The sequence below is a fragment of the Papio anubis genome, chromosome 9 (genome assembly GCF_008728515.1).
Source record: "Papio anubis isolate 15944 chromosome 9, Panubis1.0, whole genome shotgun sequence".
NCBI classification, from domain to species: Eukaryota; Metazoa; Chordata; class Mammalia; order Primates; family Cercopithecidae; genus Papio; species Papio anubis.
In genome coordinates, this window is record NC_044984.1 from 39663319 (window position 1) to 39690461 (window position 27143).

Genomic DNA, 27143 nt, shown 5'->3' on the forward strand with positions numbered 1-27143 from the left:
AGCTTATGCTTTAAGCAGTGGTCACTGGACCAAAAAAATCACTTGTTAAAAATATGTTACAATTATTTAAGGCAAAGGCCAAAGCCAGTAACTCCCAAGTGTCCCACCCATCTACAGACATGTAAATTTGAATTTGAATAGCTCTAAGTGACGCCTGTACTTCCCACTCACCCACTGACCTCACTACCCCTCATAATCTCATATCTGGTTCAGTGAACTCATTTACGTTACTTGCCTGGCCCATGTAAGCAAAACAATGTTGTGACAGGCTACTTTAACATTTTAAGATTATTTAGGTCTGTTTCTTTCTGTTGAATTTACACATTGGGAAACAGGAACTCACAAATTTTTAAAAGTTTTTTAAAATTAGATGTATGTAGGATTTCTTGAACAAGACATAAAATATTCACACCACAAAACAAAAAATAATGATAACTTGAACTCCATTAAAAATAAATATTCCTTCTCATCAAAGAAATCCATGAAGAAAATAGACAAGCCACAAACTGAGAGAAAATATCCACAAAATAAATACCTAACAAAGGACATGCATTCATAATAAATGAAAAAGTCCTACAAACCAAAAATAAAAAGATGCAAATCTCATTTTCAGAACAACTAAACGGACACTTCACAAATAGAAAACATATAATGATCAGTGAATAATACCTCATGAGATATCAGGAAAATACAAATTAAGTCCAAAATGAAATATCTCTTCATGCCCATGAAAATGGATCAAATCAAAAAGACTGCAAGAAACACTGAGAACTCACATACATTTATATAGGAGTATTGAACAGTACAAAATGATACAATCATTTTGGTGAACTGTTTGGAAGTTTCTTAAAAAGTTAAATATACTTCAACCCCAAAATTCTTCTCACAGACATTTATCCAAAAGGAATAAAAGTAAATGTCCAAAGGAAACTTTTAGAGAATATTTATGGCAGCTTTATTCAATAGCCAAAGACTAGAAAAAAACCCAGGTGTTTATTGCAGGAAAACTGATCATCAAATTGTGGTATATTCATACAGTGAAATAATACTCAGCAACAAAAGAGAATGCATTACTAATACATACAACATAAATAAATTTGAAGACATTACCTTAAGTGAAAAAAGTCAGGCACAAAAGCATATTGCTTGATTCCACTTGTATAAAATCTAAGTATAGCAAAACTAGTCTATTTTATGAAAAACCAGAGATTAATTGTTGGGGAGAGGTGGCAACTGACTACAAAGGGGCACATGGAACTTTCCCTGGGAATGGTAATGCACTAAATCTTGTTTTGGGTAGCAGTTATCTGATTGTATACAATTATGAAAACTCATCAAACTAAGCACTCAAGATTTGTCCATTTAATTGCATGTTAATTATACCTCAATGGAAGTAGCTATGAATACAGAGTAGACAGGTATAACTTCATAGGGACAGTGATAATTTTGAGGGACAGAACTTCTAATTTAGTAGTCCTAAAAGAGATTTTTGGGTTTTTTTGTTTCTTTGTTTGTTTGTTTGTTTGTTTGAGATGAGTCTCTCTCTGTCCCCCAGGCTGGAGTGCAGTGGCACAATCTCCACTCACTGCAAGCTCCGCCTCCCAGGTTCAGGCCATTCTCCTGCCTCAGCCTCCTGAATAGCTGGGACTACAGGCACCCAAAAAGAGTTTTTTTAATTATTATTTTTTCATAATTAATTATACAAGTAATGCAAATTTATAAAAAATTCCAACAATACAAAAATGAATTAAGTAGAAAAGGAAGTCTCTGTGTAAACGAGATAGTGTTAGAGACAGAGTGACAAGGATGTCTATTCCATTCACTTATTAGTAATTTTTCTTTTAAAAGAATCAGGAGAGCCATTTAAAAAATATTTTTATTTGCTCTAAAACTATATTAGCGGTTTGTTAACAAGTTGTTATTTTTAAATTGTTATAATTTTTGAAAATTACAGTCAATTGGAGTTTATCCTTCATTTATCAAAGAAGGCATCGATGCAAAACAGTAATTCTTTTTATGTAAAAAGTTAACATCAGAAATATATACTAAAACAGTTATGTAGGGCTCACTGCATAAAGTAAGTTTATGAAACTAAAGCACTTCAAAGTCATTGCAAAATATGCCAAACTGAAACACAGATAAAAATAAAAACCCAGCAACAAAACAAATAATTTGAACAAATAGGCAATACCATGAAAGCCCTTGCAATACCATTAAATGGAACCTGCTCCCAAAGGGACTGCATAAACCCTTGGCAACAGTGATAACATAGATGTCAATGTTAAAGAGAAGAGCCAAAGATATCAGGAAGCATAAAGTGCAATTTAGGAGGAGAGTGGTGGATCCGGGTGAAAGAATTAGAAGAAATAGACAAATTTTGCTCTTGGGACTAATTAGGAAGATGTGGGAGTCCAAGATTCTCTTACATACATGATACTTAAAATATCTATATTATATGTATATACTTAAATAACTATGAATGAAACTAGGCTAGAGTGCTATATATTTTATATCAATCAAGTAATTCAACATTTACCTTTTTGTTCAAAGAATCAACAAGAGAACTCTAAATAGTTATTGCTTTATAATAGAAACACCTGAATCCATCTGGTCAACACACTACTATACTGGAAACCATAATGACATCTGCTTGGGTTAGTCTTCCAAACTCACCCACCCACTACCAGCCCTCTACCATAAATCAAGCGGAGTAATGAATTCATATCTATAAATAAATATTAATGGTTAAACTTCAGGAAGAATTTGCTACAGAATTTAACAAAGTCATTTCTATGCATTTCTTTTCAGAATAATGAAACATTAAATGTACTAAAACCTCAGACCAGCCGAAATTTGGACTCTTTGTTTATGATTGCGTGCCAAACAAAATATGCACAAATAAAAAATAGAATGATATAGATGAACTCAAGTATGATCTTGTTTCAAGCCTTTTTAGCATCTTGCTTATGACTTTGCTGTCATTTTTACTTTCTCCCAGTAATTTTTTAAATTTACAGCTATAGCTAAAGATAGAATTAAACCACAGCTCTAAACATAAGAGTGCTTTCAAAATGAAAATGAAAAAAGTGCTTCACCAGTCTATCTGGAGGAGGGAATAGTAGCCAACTAACATTTATAAACCCCATTCCTCCTACAGAGGGATGATGTGCCATGTGCGAAATGGCCTATTTCAGTTTCCAAGGTTGGCAACAATCTGCACCAGCGAGACCAAGTTCCAGAGCCAGCAGTGCCCAGGTCTTTTCATGCGTCACATACTGACAGCTGAATCTGTTTTGTGGAGTCTTATGCCATACCTCATTCTTGCTCAAAACCTACAATGCCATAAGAACAGATTTTGCCCTTCAAAACCATTTGATCTTTTATTTTTAAGTACATTTGGTTCTACCTTCTCTAATTAAAAGCGAGTATCTCTGCAAAATGAACACAAAAATCACATTTATTTTGCACTTTCCATTGTTCCCTCTTTTATTTTTATAGATTTATTTTGAATGAGTTCTGTCCATTTAATCCACTAAAATGCATTCACTGTCAATATCAACAGTGGATTTGATTTACTCTTTTTCTTGAGCCTGTTGCCTGAGATTCCGTATCTCAATTTAATTATCTGAAGAATGTATTTTTACAGATTCATATCTCAACATACACTGCTGGAAAAAAAGTTAACAAATTAGATTTTCCTTACCGACTCCTTCTATCAAGACAGTGTGGAAAAGAAAATTAATCCTTTCCTACAATATTTTCCAGTAGCACATATTTGTCATGTTGCTATATAACTTTAGAAAGTCTAAAATGAGGTAGTTCAGCATTTGCACCTCTATTCTGTGTTTTTCCCCTGAGAGAAAACCTTTGTTATACTCAAATGGGAACAGTTTAAACATTCTCTCTCCTTTCTTCATGAGGCAGCTAAGATAGTGTTCACTTAAAACCCAATTTTTGCTTGTCAGATGCCTGTGTAATTAACATCAGTCCCAAAAAGTTTTAGAAATAAGCCTGCAATTTTCCACAAGCTAACTGGCATTTTCCCAACTTCACCCTCTGACTTTACTAATTTGCTGACCAAAATAACAATAAGTAATCATCCATTAAATAGGTGGGTTCTACCCACTCGACAGTTTCCTGCCTGGTCAATGATTCAGAGTGAATGCTCATTTTTTCCCATTAGTCTTTGAAACGTGTTCTAATTTGAAAGTATGTTATCAAAGAACAATTTAAATTGCACAATTTTCCTGGAAATGCAACCCAATTATTAAAAATTGAACCCAGAGCAGCAAAGGGATGAAAATGTACTATGAGATGCTTTGTTGTAGAGAGGCACCTATGATAAGAATAATGAAATTTTTGTAGCAACTTTTAAAAAATTGACCTCTACATCAGAGGCTTAGTGTCTTCAAGGTGAGTGGCAATAATTATACTTTTACTCTGTGCTCTCTTCTTTCCCTTTAGAGGCCTCATTTCTTGTGAATTCCCATGCTCCAAATCAAGTTCTTATCCAATCAAGTTCTTCTATCCACTGCATTTCAACTTCAAATATGTCTTCATTTCAACCCATAACATAATGGCCTTATAAAGATGTATAACTTAAAAGTGTCCTGTATCTTCAGGATTACTGTTTATCATAGAAATTAATAATAAACTTCAGAAAGATTTCAATGAAGACAATCTAGATTTGAATTAGGAATTTTAAAAGTCCAATTTCTGACCTTTGGATTTTAAGTTTAACGAAATTGGTAGAGTTGTTTCTATGCATTTTCCTTCAGAATAATAGTGAAACATTAGTGTATTAAGATCCTAGGCAAACCCAAGTCTGAATTCTTTAGACTCAAATTTGGACTGAAAATTCTTCCTTTGAGACATTTTAAACATTTCTCCCCTTTATTTGGGATACAATATTTCTTCTCCCAGAGTGAAAAATCTCTGTCTTCATTTAAAAGGCAAAAACATAAAGCCTAGAGTCACAGTGCTTTCCTGAGTTGGTTGAGTTAAATGATCTATTAGGTATCCTACATAAAAATTCACTCTGAACATCAGGGAACAGAAAGTATTAACAAAAGCAATAACACTAATACTTACATTACAACAGAACTTTTGAAAATCAGTCTCAGAAGGAAGAACAAACATATGGATGACAGTGTCATAAAATAAGTTGCTTCTCTGGAGTACTCATATACTTTAAATAAATCTATATTTATAGTATAATTAGCAATCTGATGAAATGTGAGAAGAATACATCAGTGAAGGACACGTTCTCCTCCAAAGTCAACAGGCTCTCAGGACACATCCAGGTTCAACATTCAGTTACTAGGAGCATTGCATCTCATTGGTAGCCTAAAGGAAACATTTTTATATGCCTTTTTTAGCAATCCATCAGTCTCTAGGAAAAACTCTGCTCAGTTACAAGTATATGTCAACAAACACAATTCATAGTAAAGATATTCAGCTACCAATTACCACCGGAAATTTAAATAAGTTCTAAAAATATAGGTTACGGCCGGGCGCGGTGGCTCAAGCCTGTAATCCCAGCACTTTGGGAGGCCGAGACGGGCGGATCACAAAGTCAGGAGATCGAGACCATCCTGGCTAACACGGTGAAACCCCGTCTCTACTAAAAAATACAAAAAACTAGCCGGGCGCAGTGGCGGGCGCCTGTAGTCCCAGCTACTCGGGAGGCTGAGGCAGGAGAATGGCGTGAACCCGGGAGGCGGAGCTTGCAGTGAGCTGAGATCCGGCCACTGCACTCCAGCCTGGGCGGCAGAGCGAGACTCCGTCTCAAAAAAAAAAAAAAAAAAAAAAATTGGTTACATTCTGCTCTGAAATACTTAATCTATTTGGCATTTTTTCTGGTCCATTTAATGGTCCATCAGTACAATGTGTTAGACTGTACAAACATAGAATTAGACATAGTGCTTGCCTAGGGGATTCTCAATTTAAATAGACAAGCAAATAGATTAAACACTAAAATACCAGTGTATGGAAGAAATAAAGTGGATCACTACCATTAAGAATACATATTTATAAAACATGCACAATGCACAGCATGGTAGTAAAGGGCAGGATATCTCTCAGTAGCAAAGAAAGCGTTAGAACAATCCAAGATGCTCTTTGGAAGGGAACTGTTTTGAAGATACTGTTAAAGATTGTCAGAGAGATGAAAAAGAGGATGTTATGGACATCAGAGGTTACAAGAAAAAGAAAAGTTAACTAAAAGGGAGGATGAAATTTACTTCTGGCCAAATGCAAGTGACTTCAGAAATCATTTAATATAACTCCCATCTACACACCATTGAAACATTTTTGCTAAAATACAGTCATCTAATCTCCACTTAAGTATTATTAGAGACATGTCTATTGGATGGACAGATGGATGGATGGATGACTGGATAGATGGACAGATAGAAGGATAGCTATTCCAAAAAACAACAACAAAAGAAAGCTACTTAAATTTTGGAACTTTGTTGAAAGCACTTATCTTAAAATGACTCTTCCCAACTTTTTTTATAGACGTAGTTTTGCCCTCTACACCAGTGTTGTCCAATAGAAGTATAAGAGCCGTAAAGATGAGTCACATAAGTAATTTTACATTTCTAGTAGCCACCTTAAAAAAGTAAAAAGAAACAAGCGATTTTAATTTGAATAATATATTTCTTTAACCCACTATCCAAAATATTATTCCAACATATAATCAACATAAAAATGAGATTTTATATTTTATACTAAGTCTTCAGAACCTAGTATGTATTTCTATACTTACATCACTCCTCAATTTGTATTAAGCATATTTCAACTATTCAATAGCAATGGGCGGTTAGTGGCTACTGTATTGGAGAGTTCAGTTTGAGACAATGGTTTACAAACTTGGCTAAACATCAGAATCACAGGAAACTTCTTAAAAATACAGATTCCTGGGATTCATCCTCAGAAATTTAGATTCAGTAAGTTAAGGAGGGCCAGGGAATCTTTTTAACAAGGCATTCAATAAACTACTGATCATCGAGCTGACATTTGGGAATTACTGCTCTAGAACAACACAAAATCAATCTAAGTCCTTCTATACACGACTATCCTTCCAAAATCTTAAGAGAAATTGTCACATTGGCACTGTATTTTATTCTACAGGCTAAAAATTCTAAGGTCTTTCAATCATTCCTCATCTGGCAAAGTTTCCAAACCTTTCAACTCCCTGGTTGCTGTACCCTGGATGCACTCCAGTTTGTGTGGCTTATTTGCAATAATGGAGAAGTACCATAGCATAAATAATCCAACTTAATCTTTATCTGCCTTGGAAATGTTTCTCAAGACTCTCATATGAATATGAGTGTCTCTGCTAAATGTTGAATTTGCAATACTTCAAACTAAAAATTTAAACTCTCATCATCAAGAAGCATTCAGGATGTCCAGGTTCTTCAAAATGCTGTTATTTCCTCTGCAGCACACTTCATCATAGGCTGGAGAGACACATGGTTGCCTGGGTTACTCACCCTTTCCCAAGAATGAAGACTATTAGCGGAGGTGTCATCAAAAACAGTTCAGGGAATATGTGCCCAAGTGCCCAGTTCCTGACAACTGGCCACATGAGAGAAGGGGAAGCTATGCTATACTTTTTTCTTCCCCAACAGCTCCTTCACTAATCCTTTTTAAGTACAAGGATGAATATCCGAGTCTCTACAAATATAAGTTTATATGGTGAAACAAAAGTCACCACAACAAAAGTATTCAGCAATAAGCTGTTTGCTTAGAAAATGTTTCCACCTAAGACTAATGTCTATCCAGGCAATGTCAATCAGAAACCGAAATCTAGCAAAAGATGAGAAATTTCATGAAGTCGATAAAAGCAATGTAAGACAAATGCTCAAATGACACAAAAAGGCCCTAAGTTATTATTATCTGATGCAGGTGAATAAATTTTTTAAATTAAAATTAAAATTTAACCAGAATAAGTACTTCAAAATAGAATGACTTCACATTCAAGGATTAAGAGAGAGTTCTCAGATATTTTCACAAACACAAACAACAACAAAACACTCAATACTTGATTTTGCTCTGTTTCTTCTTAGAATTAGCTTGTGGTTAAATGATTACCTACAATCTGTCATATATAGACTAGGACACAATTTTCCTAGTTTTCTAATCATTCTTCAAGATAAAGTCCCAAAGTTTCTTTTTCATAATTCACAATAAAATTTTGGTTCCTATTTTCCTGTAATAATTTATATAGACATTTTCCTTTCCCTATTATACTGTGATCCCCATCCTTAAAATAGAAGCAGTGCAATAAATATTTGTTAAATGGAATTGAATTAAAATCAACAGGAAAGCCAGGTGCAATGGTTCACGCCTATAATCCCAGTACTTCAGAAGGCTGAGGCAGGCGGATGGCCTGAGGTCAGGAGCTCAAGACCAGCCTACCCAACATGGTGAAACCCCATCTCCACAAAAATACAAAAATTAGCTGCGCATAATGGCAGGTGCCTGTAATCCCAGCCACTCGGAAGGCTGAGGCGGGAGAATCGCTTGAACCCGGGAGGTGGAGGTTGCAGTGAGCTGAGATTGTACCATTGCACTCCAGCCTGGGTGACAGAGTGAGACTCCATCTCCAAAAAAGAATAAAAATAAACAGGAGACATATCACACCATAAAACCTTGCTGTCTAATGCCTCAGTTGTCAGTTAGTACCTTGGTAGTTATTGAATTATAGACAGATACTCTAGAATAAGAGAAAGAATAGATGCCTACAAGAATGGGATCTAGAACCAACATGAAGAGAATAAGCCAACGAGAGGTCGAATAAAGCCAAAGAAAGAAAGTCCTCACTTCAGTTGTTACCCAAGGTGAATTCAGTGATGACATTGAAAGCTGTTCACTTGCCAGAGCCTGTCAAGATTGCTCCAGCTCTTCCAAAATCAAGTCAGTGTTCCTCCAATATCCCTGGCACTTTTCAGAGGGGTCTTCTAGTTATGTTTGACCCTGTCAATAATTATAGCTACCACACTTGCTGAGTGCCAAATAGCATGCTAAGTGCTGTCCCTTCTATCTTCAAAATATTAATGCTTTCTGACTTTTCCCCTCCACATCCAGATTAACATTTTGAGGAGAAAGGGTGTATTTTTGAAAAAAGATTACAATAAAAAAACTCAACACTTGATTTTACTCTATTTGTTCTCAGAATTAGTTCATAAATGTTGGGGAGAATCCCTTAAATACTCAGCATTTACCATAAAGACTGAATTGACATGTAAAAAAATCTATTGTACATCCCAAATGACTAATATGACATGGTAACTGTCAACACCAAGTTGCAAACCACCCCATAAACACATTCTGTTGCATAGTTAAATGAGAACTCAAAAGAAAGTTTAATTTGGGATACTGAACTCGAGTTGGAAGAGGCGAGTCCAGTCTCAAAATGGAGGTAAAACCGCCACCCAGTCGCACCCAGCCCGATTCCAGCCGTCGCCGTCGCCGCCACGGGGAGGAGGGCCATGATCCAAAGGAACCAAAGCAGTTGAGAAAACTGTTTATTGGTGGTCTGAGCTTTGAAACTACAGATGATAGTTTAAGAGAACATTTTGAGAAATGGGGCACATTCACAGATTGTGTGGTAATGAGAGACCCCCAAACAAAACGTTCCAGGGGCTTTGGTTTTGTGACTTATTCTTGTGTTGAAGAGGTAGATGCAGCAATGTGTGCTCGACCACACAAGGTTGATGGGCGTGTAGTGGAACCAAAGAGAGCTGTTTCTAGAGAGGATGCTGTAAAGCCTGGTGCCCATCTAACAGTGAAGAAAATTTTTGTTGCTGGTATTAAAGAAGATACAGAATATAATTTGAGAGACTACTTTGAAAAGTATGGCAAGATTGAAACCACAGAAGTTACGGAAGACAGGCAGAGTGGAAAAAAGAGAGAATTTGCTTTTGTAACTTTTTATGATCATGATACAGTTGATAAAATTGTTCAGAAATACCACACTATTAATGGGCATAATTGTGAAGTGAAAAAGGCCTTTTCTAAACAAGAGATGCAGTCTGCTGGATCACAGAGAGGTCATGGAGGTGGATCTGGCAATTTTATGGGTCGCGGAGGAAACTTTGGAGGTGGTGGAGGTAATTTTGGCCCTGGTGGAAACTCTGGTGGAAGAAGAGGCTATGGTGGTGGAGGTGGTGGCAGCAGAGGTAGTTATGGAGGAGGTGATGGTGGATATAATGGATTTGGAGGTGATGGTGGCAACTATGGCGGTGGCCCTGGTTACAGTAGTGGAGGGGGCTATGGTGGTGGTGGACCAGGAAATGGAAACCAAGGTGGTGGATATGGTGGCGGTGGTGGAGGATATGACGGTTACAATGAAGGAGGAAATTTTGGCAGTCATAACCATGGTGGCGGTGGGAACTATAATGATTTTGGAAATTATAGTGGACAACAGCAATCAAATTATGGACCCATGAAAGGGGGCAGTTTTGGTGGAAGAAGCTCGGGCAGTCCCTATGGTGGTGGTTATGGATCTGGTGGTGGAAGTGGTGGATATGGTAGCAGAAGGTTCTAAAAACAGCAGAAAAGGGCTACAGTTCTTAGCAGGAGAGCGAGGAGTTGTCGGGAAAGCTGCAGGTTATTCTGAGACAGTCTTCCCAAATGCATTAGAGGAACTGTAAAAATCTGCCACAGAAGGAATGATGATCCATAGTCAGAAAAGTTACTGTAGCTTCAACAGATAACCCTTCTTGTTCAGGACTGTCATAGCCACAGTTTGCAAAAAGTGCAGCTATTGATTAATGCAATGTAGTGTCAATTAGATGTACATTCCTGAGGTCTTTTATCTGTTGTAGCTTTGTCTTTTTCTTTTTCTTTTCATTACATCAGGTATATTGCCCTATAAATTGTGGTAGTGGTACCAGGAATAAAAAATTAAGGAATTTTTAACTTTTCAATATTTGTGTAGTTCAGTTTTTCTACATTTCAGTACAGAAACTTTAACAAAATGCAGTTTTGAAGGTGTTTCCGTGTGAGTTAACAAGTAAAGAAGATCATTGTTAATTATTATTTTGTATGAATTTTGCTAAAGTTAACTGTAAAGAAACACCTGCTGACTTGCAGTTTAAGGGGAATCTAGTCTCCTCATTTCCAAACCATGATATGAATGGGTGCTGACATGTGGAGAGAATAGATAATTTGTGTGTTTGCAATGTGTATTCTAGATAAATAGGATTGGGTATTTAAATTAGCATTTGTGAATTTAATAGCATTAAGATTACCTTCAAATGAAAAAAGTCTCAAAATTTCAAAAAAAAAGTTTAATTTGGTTATAAAATAAATGACTGCTAATGTTCAAGATATATATTTGTTTTCTATTTCTGCTTTAACAAATCACTACAAACTCAGTGGCTAAATTAACAAATTTATCTTGCAGTTCTAGAGATCAGAAGTTCAAAATGGGTCTTCCTAAGCAAACATCAAGGTGTCAGTAGGGCTATGTTCCTTCTGGAGGCTTTAAGAGAAAACTTGTTTTCTTGCATTTTACAGCTTCTAGAGAATGTCCACATTTCTTGACTCGTGGCCACCTTCCAACTTCAAAGCCAGAGATGGCCAGTCAAGTCTCACATTGCATCACACTGACACATACTCAACTACCTCCCTCTCCCACAATTAAAAGGCCCCTTGTGATTACATTGGGCCCAGCTAGATAATCCACAATAATCTCCTTATTTTCAAGTCAGCCGATTAACAACCTTAATTTCTTTTGCAAATCTAATCTCCCCTTGCCATGTGACAATATATTCACTGGTTCTGGGGATTAGTTTGTGGACAGCTGACTATCAATCAGCCTACCAGTCCTTCTCTTGACTCCCAAAGATTCACATCCATTGTACATGCAAAAGTCCCCCAAATTTCCAGCCCACTGAAGTATCAACTCAAAGGTCCATCTAAATCTTAATCAGTTCAGAAGTCCCAAGAACCACACATTAGAATGATGGTGAAATAAGACTTTCTAGCCCTCAACCCCCTTATAGAAACATCAATTAGAACAACTATCAACACATAACAATACCATACAAAAGCTAAGAAAACCAGGTGAGAGATTGCAGCACCTGGGTGTGGCAGAGAAATAAGAAAAGGCATATTGAAGAGAGCAGTAAGGACAATTTTACATTACCCATCTCACCTTTCCCCAGTGTTGGGCAGCATAGCATGGAAAGCAATAATCTTGGGGAAAGGAAATAAAAATCAGCACTTGACTTTGTTTCAGACTCCAAAAATAGGCCTGACTCAGTAAAACCCAACACTAGGCATGACTCCACAGCCACAGACTCTAGGCTGGAACCCACATATTGAGCCTCCAAACCCATTCGAGTGCCAAACCAGATCCCACAGCCTCAAGCTCCAGGCCGGCCAATCAGACTTGGTCTTTGGGCTGCTCCACTGTCAGCCCATCCCCAGTAGCCTCAGGCTCTGAAACAAGCTCAACATTAGATTGGGCCCCACAGACCCAGGCTCCAGACCCATTCCAGAAACAAGAAGCTGCAGCAGCCACGGGCTCTGGACCACCCCCAGAGCTGAGCTGGGCTTCACTTTCCTAGGCTTCAGACCTAACCTAGTACCAGGCTGGCAGCCTCTATCCATAGGGGCCAGGCTAAAGCTGGGTCTAAGGATGCCCATTCCATCAGCAGGGCAGTGACCATGGACTATGGCTCCAGGCTAGCTCCACAGACCCAATCAGTGAGTCCAGGCAACAGGCCCGCCAAACTGCTAACCCAGACACCAGGACAGCCTGTCTGAGAACTCCAGCAATAAGTCTTCCCACCGACCATGCCAGACAGCCTTCCTAGAATCTATCAACTGGCTGACTGGTGAAGAGCTTTCCCAGACAAAGCCAGTCTGCAAAGACTAGCATAAGTCCCTACTTCTTCAAATGCACTGATTTTAACAGAAGCAACAAGAAACATAAAAAACCAAGGAGATATAACACCACCAAAAGTGCATAATAATCTCCCAATAGCTGACCCCAAAGAAATGAAAACATATAAACTTCATGACAAAGCATCCAAAACAATTGTTTTAATGAAGCTCAGAAAACCTTAAGAAAGTACATATAAATAATTCAAAAAAATCAGGAAAACAGTAATAGATCAAAATTAGAAGTTTAACTCTTTTCCCATTTGCCCCATGAATACTCACCAGCAGCGCTTGCAGCTGCAGTGTTTACTCTGGGTTAACTTTGCCATGAAATATCTTGCTTTTATTATTATTTTTACATTGTTCCAGTATATAGGCTTTAGAAACAAAAGACATCATTCTATTTATAGCATTCTGTTTTTAATAGTGGTATTTCCATTTAAAAATATAGTAATTCTCAATTGCTAAAAAGTCAAATCCTAGAAAATGTAGCATTCCTATGCAGATGTTAACATTGTTTTTGAAGAGTTGTTGGCCAAAGACTAATCTGATGAATCTGATTTTTCCAAAATTGATTATTCTGGTGATTCAAATAATTCTGATGTTAGTTCTGTTTAGAAATAACTCCAAAAACAGTTTTTATATTTTATTTTCACATTGCAAATCAGTCAGATTTCCTTCAGCCTCAAAAAGCATGTTTATGTAAAATTAAATAAGTGCTGGAAGTGAGCTGCACTTTTTTTCTAAACAGAAAAGGGATTAATGGAAAGTTTAAAATTATATTTAGAAAAAACACAAATTATTCAGCCAAAAAAAAAACAGTGCACAAAATAAGTGCAATGGACAGTAATACCAACAGAATGATCAATTGGAAGAAAGGATCTGTGAACTCAAAGACAGGTTATTTGAAAATATACAGTCAGAAAAGAAAAAAGAAGGAAATGGAAAGAAGAAAGCTTACAGGATTTATGGGATGGCATCAGGAGGTTAAGAAGGAGGAAGAAAGAGACAAGTGAAAAAGCATATATATATATATACACACACACACACACACACATACATACTTTAAGTTCTGGGATCCATGCACAGAATGTGCAGGTTTATTACACAGGTATACACGTGCGATGGTGGCTTGCTGTACCCATCAACCTGTCATCTACATTAGGTATTTATCCTAATGCTATCCCTCCCCTAGCCCTCCATCCCCCAACAGGCCCCAGTGTGTGATGTTCCCCTCCCCGTGTCCATGTGTTCTCATTGTTCAACTCCCACTTATGAGTGAGAACATGTGGTGTTTGGTTTTCTGTTCCTGTGTTAGTTTGCTAAGAATGATGGTTTCCAGATTCTTTAAAGAAATAGTAGCAGAAAACATTTCAAATCTGGAGAAAGATATTCAGATACAGAAAGGTGAATGGTCTTCAGCCAGATTCAATCCAAATAAGACTATATCGTGACATATTATAATCAAACTGTCAAAAATCAAAGATGAAAAAAATCCTAAAACTAGTAAAAGAGCCAAATCACATATAAAGGAGTTCCAATAAAGCTAACAGAAGTTTTCTCAACAGAAGTCTTACAGACCAGGAGAGAGTTGGGTGATATCAAAAGTATAGAAGTAATAAAAAAAAAAAAAAAAGAAACTGCCAACAAAAAATATTGAACCCGGCAAACACTCCCTTCAAAAATGAAGGAGAGATAAAGACTTTACCAAACAAACAAAAGCTAAGGGAGTTCATCATCACCAGACCTGTCTTACAAGAAATGCTAAAGGGAGTTCTTCAAGCTGAAAGAAAAGGATGCTAATTAGTAACAAGAAAACATCTGAAATGTAAAACTCATGGGTAAAATGAAGTACAAAGTCAAATTTAGACTACTCTAATACTATAATGGTAGTGTGTAAATCACTTATCTCTTTAGTATGAAGGTTAAAAGTAAAAACTATTTCAAAATAATAAAAGCTACAATAACTTGTGAAGGAATACATGATATAAAAAGATGCAAACTGTGCCTTAAAAAATAAAATAAAATGTAGGCAGGGAGTTGCAGTAAATGTATAGAGTTTTTCTTATGAGATCAAAGTTAAATTGTTATCAGCTTAATATAGCCTATTATAACTACAAAATGTTTTATGTAAGCCTTGTGGTAACTACAAAGAAAAAATCTATAATAGATACATAAAAGATGAAAGGAAAGGAATCAAAGCATACTAGCAGAGGAAATCACCTAAGCACAAAGGAAGACAACAAGAGAGGAGGAAAGGAATAAATGATGTCCAAAACTACCATAAAACAATTAACATAATGCCTGTAGTAAGTTCTTACCTATCAATAATTACCTTGAAAGCAAATGTATTAAATCCTGCTATCAAAAGACATAAAGTGGCTGAATGTATTTTAAAAATAAAAAGCAAGACCCAGATACATGCTGCCTATAAGAGACTCACTTCACTTTTAACAACACATGAAAACTGAAAGTGAAGGGATAAAAAATAAATTCCATGAAAATGGAAACAAAATAGAACAAGATAGCTATGCTTACATCAAATAAAATAGACTTTAAGACAAAAACTGTAGGCCGGGCGCGGTGGCTCAAGCCTGTAATCCCAGCACTTTGGGAGGCCGAGGCGGGCGGATCACGAGGTCAGGAGATCGAGACCATCCTGGCTAACATGGTGAAACCCCGTCTCTACTAAAAATACGAAAAACTAGCCGGGCGTGGTGGCGGGCGCCTGTAGTCCCAGCTACTCGGAGGCTGAGGCAGGAGAATGGCCTGAACCTGGGAGGCGGAGCTTGCAGTGAGCCGAGATCGCGCCACTGCACTCCAGCCTGGGTGACACAGCGCGAGACTCCGTCTCAAAAAAAAAAAAAAAAAAAAAAAAGACAAAAACTGTAAAATGAGACAAAGTACTTTATACAATGATAGAGGGATAAACTTATCAAGATGATATAGCAATTGTAAATATAAATGCACTTGACATCAGTGCACCTAAATATATAAAGCAAATATTAACTTATCTAAAAGAACAGATAGAATGCAATACAATACAATAGCAATAGGGAACTTTAATACTCTACTTTCAGCAATGAACAGATCATCCAGACAGAAAATCAATAAGGAAACATTTAATTTAAACTACACTTTAGATCAAATGGATCTAACAGACATATAAAGAATATTTCATCCAATAGCAGCAGCATAGTCATTCTTTCTCTAGCGCACATGGAACACACTCCAGGATACATCATATGTTAGACCATTAAAAAAGTTTTAACAAATTGAAAAATAATGAAACCATATCATGTACCTTTTCTAACCACAATGGTATTGCCATAGTTTACGTGTATATGCCCTTCCGAGATTCAAATATTGGAACCTAATACATAATGTGATATTATTAAGAGGTGGGGCCTTTTGGAAAGTCATGAGTGATCCACTTTCATGAATGAGATTAATGCTCTCATGAAAGAGATTGAAGGAAGCACCCTAGAGCCTCTTGCCCTTCTGCCATGTGAGGATACAGCATTCATCCCTCCCACCATGTGAAGACACAAAGAAGGTGCAATCTATGAGGAATGGCCATCACCAGACACCAAATCTGCTGGCACCTTGATCTGGGACTTCTTACCCTCCAGAATTGTAAGAAATAAAAAAATTACCCAATCTAAGATACTTCGTTGTAGTAGCCAGAAGAGATTAACATAGGTATAAAACTAGAAATCAGTAACAGAAGAATTCTACAAAATTTGCTAATATATAAAAGTTAACATGCTCATGAACAACCAATTGGTCAAAAAAGAAATTAAAAGGGAAATTATAAGGGAAGGGGAAATTAGGGAAATTAGAAGACATCTTGAAACAAATAAGAATTGACACAACATACCAAAACTTAATACATTCCTAGACACACACAACCTACCAAGACTAAATCATGAAAAAAATGAAAAATCTGAACAGACAAATAACTTGTAAGGAAATTGAATCAATAATAAAAAGTCCTTCATCAAAGAAAAGTCCAAGGTCTGATGGTTTCACTGCTAAACTCTATTTAAATAACTAATACCAATCCTTCTCAAACTCTTCCAAAAAAAAATGAAGAAGAGAGAATAAATTCCAAATTTATCTTATAAGGCCAGCATTACTATGACACCAAAGTCAAACAAGGATACTACAAGAAAATTACAGGCCAATATTGCTGATGAACAGAGATGCAATAATCCTCAACAAAATACTGGCAAACCAAACTCAACAGCACATTAAAAGTATCATTCACCATGATCAAGTAGGATTTATCCCAAGCATGCAAGAATGACTCAACATACACAAATCTATAAAGTAATACACCAAATTAAAAGAATAAAGGACAAAATCCACATGATTATTTCAATATTTGCAGAAAAACGTTTGACAAAATTCAACATCACTTCATGATAAAAACTCTCAATAAATGTATAGAAGAAATGTATCTCGACACAATAAAGCTCAGATATAACAAAACTACAGCTAACATTATACTCAACAGTAAAAAGTTGAAGGCTTTTCCTCTAAAATAAGGAAAAAGACAAGGATGCCCAATCTTGCCACTTAATTTATCCCTGTTTGCATTTGACATCATCTTATATCTAGAAAATCCTGAAGATGCCACCAAAAAATTTTCAGAACTAATAAATGATTTCAGTATAGTTTCAGGATACAAAATCAATATACAAACAAAAAGTAGTGTTTCTATATATTAACAATAAACTGGTCAGGTGTGGTGGCTCACAACTGTAATCTGAGCATTTTGTGAGCCTGAGGCGGTTGGATCACTCGAGGTGAGGAGATCGAGACTGGCCTGGCCAACATGGCGAAACCCTGTCTCTACTAAAAATACAAAAATTAGCCAGGTGTGGTGACAGGTGCCTGTAATCCCAGCTACTTGGGAGGCTGATGCAGGAGAATAATTTGAACCCAGGAGGCAGAGGTTGCAGTGAGCCTAGATTGCACCACTGCACTCCAGCCTAGGTGAAAGAGTGAGACTCAAAAAAAAAAAAAAAAAAAAAAAAAAAAATGAAAAGAAAAAAAAAAGAACTACCTGAAAAAGAAATCATGAAAACAATCTCATTTACAATGGCTATGAAAAAAATAAAATACTTACATATAAATTTAATCAAGAAGGTGAAAGATCTGTACACTGAAACTGTAAAACACTGATGAAAGAAATGAAGAAGATACAAATAAATGAAAAGATATCCTTTGGTCATGGATTCAAAGAATTAATATTGTTAAAATGTCCACACTATCCAAAATGATCTACAGATTTACTGCAACCCTTACTGAAATTCCAATGACATTTTTCTTTATTCATTCATCCATTGGTGACCATTAATTAGGTTGATCTCACATCATGGCCATTATGAATATGCTGCAAAAAACATAAGAATGCAAATGAATGCATAAAGAAAATCTGGTATGTATGTGTTTTTGTGTTTGTGTGTGTATATATACACACACACACACACACAATGGAATACTATTCCACCTCAAAGAAGAAAATCCTGTTATTTGAGACAACATGGATCAACCTGGAAGACATTATGTAAAGTGAAGTAAACCTGTCACAGAAAGAAAATACCACATGATCTCACTTATATGTGGGATCTTAAAAAGTTGAACTTATTGGAGCAGAAAGTAGAATAGTGGTTACTAGGGTCTCGGGATGGGAGGTAGTTGTTGGGGAGATGTTAACCAAAGGATACCAAAATTCAATTAGATGGCACAATATGTTCAAGAGGTCTATGGTACAACATAATGACTATAATAATAATACGTTGTATTCTTTAAAATTTCAAACAGATTTTAAGTGTTCTCACCACAAAAAATTATAACTACATGAGGTGATGAATATGTTAATTAGCTCAATTTAGCCATTCCACAATGCATATTTCAAAACATTGTGTTGTACACAATAAATGTATACAATTTTGTCAATTTAAAAATAATTAAATGTGAAGTAATGAAAACATAAAACAAAAACAAAAGTCTCAAAACTCACCATCCAAAACATCTAAAACAGGTATAAGAAAGGCATTGCATATAATCCATTCTGAGGCACACCTTGAAACATGCTATCTGCTCCCCAAAATACAATGGTAAGGCAGATAAAGGTGATAGTTCTAAATATTCTCATTCAAAAAGGGAGAAAATGGAAGAAAGAAACAAAAAAAACAGTTGCCATACCCAAGCAATTTTAAAATCCAGTCAGGCAAACACCACTTGGTTTCAAGGTCTAGAAAAAAGCTTCTGTAATTATTGGCTCCACCCTCTGGAGTCAGCTCCATGCTCTGGGCTCTGAGTTCTGCCCTTTGAATTAAACTTCTTTTTTCATGAAAGATAGCTTCATAGAAAGATGTTTACAGCCAAGTTAGCCTGTTTTTTGCTTGTAGAATTTTGGGGATCCAACACCTTCTTTCACTTTATTCTCTCACTGATTCTTTCAGGCCACACCAGCAGCAATTTTACTGGCATAATACTCTTAAGAACCTTGCAGATCTCCCATGTACGTCATGGAGATTCACTCCATTAAACAAAAAAGGCTCCTCCATAGATATTTCTTGGATAATTCCATCCCTATTTGTGACCTCTGCTGAAAGGGTTGAGAGGATCTGTGAGTCATATATTCTTCAAAGAGCCCTCAATGTAACTGAATACTCTGACCTTTTGATATTTCTGAGGCACTAGCAAAATATTTTCTAGTCACATCCTTGGCTTTCTTTTCAGACCAGGTATTCCTGACAGTGAATATCCTATTTTAACATGTTTTGGAATCTGAATAGGTTGATCATTTCTCAAATATCAAGTTATGAATATGTTTTGCTTAACAATTATTCCTTAAATCTCTCTCTCTCCTCTCACGTTACTACAAACATCAAGAAAAAGCCAGAGTGCACCTTCAACACTTTTGTTGCTTAGAAATCACCTTAGCTAAAATCTAAGTTCATCATTTACAAGTTTTGATTTCCACATAACCACAGGGTACAATTCAGCTAAGTTTTCTGCCCCTATATGAGAAGGGTCCCCTTTCCTCCAGTTTATAATAAAAATTCCTTCTTTCCATCTGAACCCTCAATGGCAGTTCCTTTAATGTCTATACCTCACCAATGCTCTCCTTTTGATGATTTAGAAATACTCAGAGGTGATTTAGATTTTCTCTCTACCATGCTCTTCACTTTCTTCTCAGTCCTCACTAGTAGAGTCACCAATATCCATATTTCTACTGAACGTCTATTTAAGGCAATCCAGGCTTTTTCTATCATGCTCCTCAAAATTCATCCAACATCTGCCCATTGCCCAATTCCAAAGCCACTTCCATATTTTTTAGGTATTTCTTACACCAACACCCCACTTTAATGAACCAAAATTTGTATGAGTTTCCTATTACTGCTCAAACAAATCACCACAAACTTAGTGACTTAAATCAACACAAATCTATTATTGCACAGTTCTAGAGATCAGAAGTCCAAAATGAGTCTCATTGCTCTAAAATCAAGGTATCAGTAGCACTACATTCCTTCTGGAGGCTCTAAGAGAAAATGCATTTTCTTGCCTTTTTCAGCTTTTAAAGACAGCCTGCAGTCCTTGGCTTGTGGCCCACTATCATCTTTAAAGCCACCAGTGGCCAGACTAGTTTTTCTCATATCACATCACTCTACATTGACTCTTCTGCTTCCTTCTCCGCATTTTAAAAGATTCTTCTGATTACACAGGGCTCACCCAGATAATCTATGATAGCCTCCTAATCTTAAATTCAGCTGATGAGCAATCTTAACTTCCCCTTGCCATATAACGTAACCGATTCTTTGGTTCCAAGAATTAAGACATGAACATCTACACAGGACCATTATTCTGCCCACCATAATATATCTTTACATAATGATAAATTTTCAATTCTACTCTATTAATATAGAATACCATGTAACCTGGCCCCTGCTTTCCTCATATGCTTTATTTCATATCACATGCCCTCTGTTTCTACTTCTCTAGACTTCCTCCATTTTCTAAAATGCACGCTCATTCCATACTCAGAACCTTGCTCACACACTAGTCCCTTTACCTATCCCCATAGCTTCTCTTCTCCAGACTACTCTTACATATCCTTCAACTATAAGCTTAAATGACTATTCTTCAAAGATGGTTTCCCTGAGTCAGAGACTCCCATAACTAAAATAAAGATTCTCATTATATCTTCAGTTTTTCTTCATGTAATTTATCTTAATGGTGATTAGGTCAGTAACTATGTAATTGTTCAATGGCTATTTTTAAGACACTATGAAGTCAAAGTTAAGTTCCAACTTCTTCATTTGTTGTGTGCCTAACACCTAGCAGTATGCTAGTTTCACAACAATAACTTATTTGATTGAATGAACGTAACTCGCTTAATCGTCATAACAATAATCACTTTATAATTCAGGGTACTGAAGCTTAGAGAAATTAAGGAACTTCACCACAGTAAAACAACTAATGAAATTCTGTATCAGTATATCTTGTTTCTAAGTGCATCTCTTAATCACTGTGTTATTCCACTCTATTTGGGCACCAATAGCCATCACTTCAAAGTGCACAGATGCTCACCAACCAACATACTGAAGACAAATTAGTGCCACCTCGATTTCCTCAATGCAGTTACCTTTGCCTGCTAAAGTCCATGGTCTACTACCAAATGCCTACTTCATTCTGCTGCTACCAAATGCCTATTTCATTCTTATTCATGGCATAAGAGGAGACATATGACCTTTTTTTCCCTTTAAAACCTCAAAGTTCTTTACAAATAACTACTAAGCTTATTTTCAATTTACTAACTTGTAAAAAAAAATGCTTTGATCTTATCTACTTCTCTTCTATGGATTAATGAGATTATAAAATCTGTGAACACTTCAGAAGAAATTGTATTAAACCAACAGAGGAAATTATCTACCTTGGAAACCTGGCCAGATTAATTGTTAAAATTAAAGATCTAAAAATCATGTTAACATTGCTGGAAAGTCCTCGAATGGTGCTTCTTTATATTCTTATTTCTGATCTCTCATGTACAGAGAGGAAAAAAACATTATGATCATTCTTGGGAACTACTTCCTAGATTTTAGAAGGTAGAACCCTTTATAACTTTTCATAGGTGTTTTTAGTGTCAACATTCACTCCTCTAATTTTTAAAAGCATAATAAGTGTATTTTTGTGGCTGTGAGTCAGATTATAGCTAGAAATGACTAGAATATTGCCTGAATCCTTTTTTGAAAATTATTATAATTGGCAAAGATCAAAAGCCATATTTATTAAGGTGTAATCTAATTTAGCATCTTATTACTTGAATTACCAAAGCAACTATAAATCAAATTTCAACAACAACAAAACCATTTTAGTGATACTATAGTTGCTATTATTATTTTTAAAATATATGACTTTAAAATATATTTCTATTTTTTATTAGGTATAGATAATAATAAATGTATTGTTCCAAAAAGTATTGAATTGCATGCATCTCAAAATTCACTAAGGAGAAAAACTGGCACAAAGAAAAGCAATATTAAATGAGCAAAAATCATTGGGAAAGTATATGTTGAGATTTCTTTATTTTAAAGTTAAAAGACAAAAGAAAATGGTTATGTTACTGCGGGAAAAAATGTGATGGTTCAAAACCCCTTCCATCTATTTAGAACATATCTGATAGCACAAAGAAACTTATATGATAAGTTCATATGAAACCTGAGAGCATCTCACAGATTTTGTAATTTGTTACTATTCCTGCTATGACTATGTATAGTGTATATGCATACACTGTACAAAATATCTGCAGCACCCTCAACTCACTGTAAATAGAATCTATAAAATCTTCAGAATCTGAATATTTTTTTCTCTCTAAAGTCAAAGGAAATCTCAATAAAGCTGAAAGACTCAGAACTGACTTCCTAACAAGTTTCCAAATGCTATTAGCAAAGACCTTTCCAAGGTAATGCGAAATTCTATGCATGGCCAAAGGGCCACCTTTTGTCAATTTCATAATCCGAATCTTAGAATAAAAGAAATCACAACAGCATAATCAATACATCAGTAATATATGCCTACTGAGAACATTACATGCAGGAAATACTTGTTGATTGATCGGTTATATTAAAGTTCATAATTTGGCAGAAAATGAAATTTTACACCTTCAAATCTCATAAACCATATTTGTTAGGCATTTACTGTGTCTAAATATTGAGCTTGGCATCAATCAGGAAGCAAAAACAACCAATTCATCAATGTACATGGATATCTAGTTACTATGGACAATTCAAAGAAAACATTTTATGTGCCTTATGTATTTTGAACACAATGCCTTGAATAATTTGACAATTTAAATAAAAATGAATAACTAAACATTTTTAATTAACTAGGAAAGGTTATCGATTCCTGAGACTATTTCCTAAAAATTGTTTAATTTTCTAGCATCAGAATATAAAATGCACAGTCTTGAAGGTTTCTGTTTGTGACAGATCAGACACTCTACAGAGGAAACTAGGTAGAATACTAATAAAATTTAAAGGACCTTGTAAATTTTAAGAGCACTACAATACCGTTTGTTTATTACAAGCTTTAGATTCTATAAAGCTTTCCAGTTACTCAAACTGGCAGTCCTGAAATAACTTTGTTTTCAGTTCACAAGGATTAAAAATCAGAGATAAAAACAAAACAACACAAAACAAAACAAACCAGAAGGTTAACCCTACTGACATGTCTATTCAACTATGTGAAATTTTGCTGACAGTGTAGCCTTATCTTCTTTATTAGATTTGGTCATTGTTTTTAAAGGATTCAATATCCAAGCCCCACCCTCCATAAAAGACCTTTAAGTGAATAAAACATTACCATAAATATTTGTTACAATAAAAAATTAATTAAACAGAAAATTTAAACAATAATTTTTAAACCAGAAAATTGCATTTTAATTTTTTATAAGAGCAAACTTGTTTTAAGTAAATGTAACACATGCGAATTTCCTCTTTCCCAACTCTAGGCTTTGGTGTTAGTGTCCATGGTGACACATACTGGCTATATCAGGCAACAACACCACTACAGAAACATTCAAGTTTTATTTTATTTCTATTTCTTGGTAGCATATTTTCTGAAGTGGTTTCCTTTTGCATATCCAACTCTTTAGTAATTATGAATTGCACTTTCAAAGCCATGGCACCAAAATAACAACAACAACAACAACAACAAAATCTGGGTGAGGTAGGGCAGGAAGCTTTAGTCCATCAGATATGTTAAACCAAACTCCATTTCTCTTTTGCCTTCATGTATTCTTCACTATATGTGAATCTAGTCTGTCTGTACACGTTTAGCCATCTTTTAGAAGCTCTTACTATGGCAACTTTCCACAAACAAGCAATCCTCAGAAGCTCTAATCAAAGTTGAAGGTTTGTTGCATTGGAATTTGCTTCTGACTGCACAACACATTTAAATATAATTTGAGATGCAGACATTTGTACCCAGCCAATATCCATTGACTTCAAAAAAAAAAAAGTTGTAAAATCCTAGGTACACAATTAATGATAATACATGATACACTTCTAAATTAACATTTAGTTGAAATCTTTCCAAAATACTTTTGAGACTATTTTTCCCTTTCTCTTGTTACTGGTGGATGAAGGAGGAATGAGGGTCTTTCAATGATAAATCTTGCCTCAAATATAGTGTGACTGTGATATACAGTAGGTAAAAATATTCAGAGGCATTAATTTTTCCAGAAAGCTACCCCCATAAAACAATTCCTTCAAGCAGGGCACCATTGTACCTGAAACTTTCAGAGATCAGTGTCTTAACTAAGATTAAGCTATCCTGTTTCCTACCTAAATCAATTTCACCCAAACGAGGCGTTTGTGTTATAATTCATTGTTCCCCAGATTCTAAAATCAACCATCTGCCATAGGAGTTTCTGCTGGGTAATTAAGGGACTACCCATTAGAACTGGCAAGAGTACAAAGTAAGGAGGAGAAGGGTGCGGCAGGAGAGAAAAAACACTTAAAAGAGATAGGGCTCTGTGTCTCACACTGGCCCCTCTACACCTCAGCTAAGGTACTGTCATCCATGAGGCAATACAAAGTTAGGGCGAACGGCGAGGACAACTCCTGCCGGGGTTATCGGAACTGAAATCACAGTGGGGATGCAGCATGCCGGGCATACCTTGAAAGAGAAAGGCTTTCGTCCCATTATGCAGCCCCGGGACCTGGCGCACTCCGGTCGTGGACTCCCCAAGTTCTAACTCTGATAGGACGTCAATCTGTAGGGAAGGGTCCACACCAAGCCCCCAAACTGGTGAGGGGTATGAGAGGGGAGAGAAAAAAAGGAAAAGCTCCATCAAAATGCAAGTCTCTTCCTCCAGGGCAGCAAAGAACCGCGTCTTCGCGACAATATTGGGAACTGAAGATGAGAGGCGACTGCCTCCTCCTCCACCGAGAACCTTACCTGAGATCAGCAGCCAGGCTTTAAATAGCGGAGCACTCAGTCCCGTTTCCATGACCTACTTTAAATCCCTCTCTCTGCAAAGTTCCCCCTCAGCCCTCCGACCCTGGACTAGGGACGTGACCCACCTCGCGGTCTCCAAGGCAAGCACAGAAAAAAAAAACCCAAATCCAAACCCGCTCCCCTACTTAAAGCTTCCCACTCCAGACCTACTTTGGGTCCGGGAAAAGCGAGGCTTCCCCAACCAGACCATGCTGCCCCGAGGCGGGAGCCATCTCTTTCCCCAGTCCCAGCTCTGCGGCCACTCACCTGCTCCGAGACCGAAGATCAAACAGAATGTTCTCAGTAAGACCCAAGACTCCATGGTGCGGATCAGCTCAGTCCATCGTCTCCCTCTTTAAAAATAAAAATAAAAATCGAAGAGGTTCTTGGAATCAAGCGTTTGTCTCTCCTGCTGCTGCCTCGAATTTACTGATTAGTAGGATTAATACGCTTTGGTTGCCTAAGAAAGAAAAGAGAGGCCTCCCCAGGCGCGTGAAGAACTTAGACCCTCCAATGCGCACATCATTCCCACACGCAGAGCCGAGGCGGCGGCGCGGCCAGGAGGGGGCCCGGAGGGAGGGGTCGGACTCGCCCCGGCGCGACTCCGCCGGGGAATTAGCTCCCCAGCCGAATAAAAGCAGCCAAAGACTCGCACACCCGGTAGAAGGGGGGCGGCCCCAGGAAAGCCCGGGCTGGGGCGGCCCCACACCCGCCCGTCTTCCCCGCCGCCCGAACCTGTTGTAAAGGCAGAGACAATGGAGAGAGCTCCCGGAGAAGCGCGGAGAGACTGCTCCTCCGGGGAGGGAGGGGCGGGCCGGGGGAGGCGGGGTGAGAAGGAGGGAGGGGCCGCCGAGGGCGAGGCCGGTGCTCAGCTTCGGTCTCCCGCACGGTCTCCTCGATGCCAAACCCGGTCTAGCGAGCCCCGGAGCCGTTGCAGCCTCAGGTCTTCTCCCTCCCTCTCTCGATGACCCGGGCAATGCCAACCTCCTTTCGGGATTGAAATATCTAATTCCAAGGTGCTAAGTTGATGGGCGGTCTTTTCTCTCACCCCTCGATTTCGGGCGCGTGTCTTGAAAGACAGGAGAGAAAAAAGACCACCCAGCTGCAGGAGGCAAGGCTAGAGCAAGAAGCGCTCGCCTGCCCTTTAGGCAAAGGAGGGAAGCCCACGTGCATTCATGCACTGAGCTCCGAAGCCCCCCCCACCCGCCGGGTGCAGGGCGCTCCCCCTCCAGGGCGTGCGGAGGAAGGCCACCAAAACACGCTCCACTGCCGAGGTGGAGCTGGGCAAAGTAGATAGAGACTGGTGGAGACGGATGGCGAGTCTGGGAAGCCTCGGGAGTCCTGGTGGAGAGGTTCCCTGCCCGGGGCGGAGCGCTGGAGAGCTTCCCCGGCGCGGAGAGCGCAGAGGAGAACTTGGCCAGGAGGTGCTGGACAGCTCCGGGACCTCGCGCGCCCCCTGCCAAATACAGCGTGGAGACCCGGACTCTGTGGGACCAGCATACAGCAGAAGGCAAGGGGAACTGAGCCAGGGCGTCCGTTCACGCCAAAATATACATAGAGGAGATGGATAGAGAGAGAGATAAATAAATACATAAATACATAAATAAGCAAAGGGAGGAGAAGGAGCCCAGGCGAGAGAGAAGAGCCATCCCACTGTTGACCACACTCATGCAGGCTCTACCTGCCCTTCACCATATATGCCCGGGACCATAACAGTGGTGTAATTT

General features: G+C 37.6%; 1 protein-coding gene and 1 pseudogene across 3 annotated transcripts in view; one reads left to right on the top strand and one right to left on the bottom strand.

Moving 5' to 3' along the window:
- Nucleotides 1-26754, bottom strand: part of NELL2 (neural EGFL like 2) — a 368466-nt gene extending 341712 nt beyond the window's left edge. The window contains exons 1-3 of one of the 2 annotated variants that reach the window (XM_009180559.4): nucleotides 26152-26754; nucleotides 25684-25769; nucleotides 25096-25224 (exon numbers count right to left, since the gene is read on the bottom strand). In XM_009180559.4, coding sequence (XP_009178823.1) covers nucleotides 25096-25224; nucleotides 25684-25738 — 184 coding nt within the window. In that variant the 5' untranslated portion in view covers nucleotides 25739-25769; nucleotides 26152-26754. Of the gene's footprint in view, nucleotides 1-25095; nucleotides 25225-25683; nucleotides 25770-26151 lie in introns of those variants that run through there. The other variant, XM_017945819.2, reaches the window with a different exon arrangement.
- Nucleotides 9422-10934, top strand: LOC101011464 (annotated as a pseudogene). The gene has a single exon (XR_634635.4). The product of XR_634635.4 is annotated as a heterogeneous nuclear ribonucleoprotein A3 pseudogene (transcript).
- Nucleotides 26755-27143: the final 389 nt, after the last annotated feature.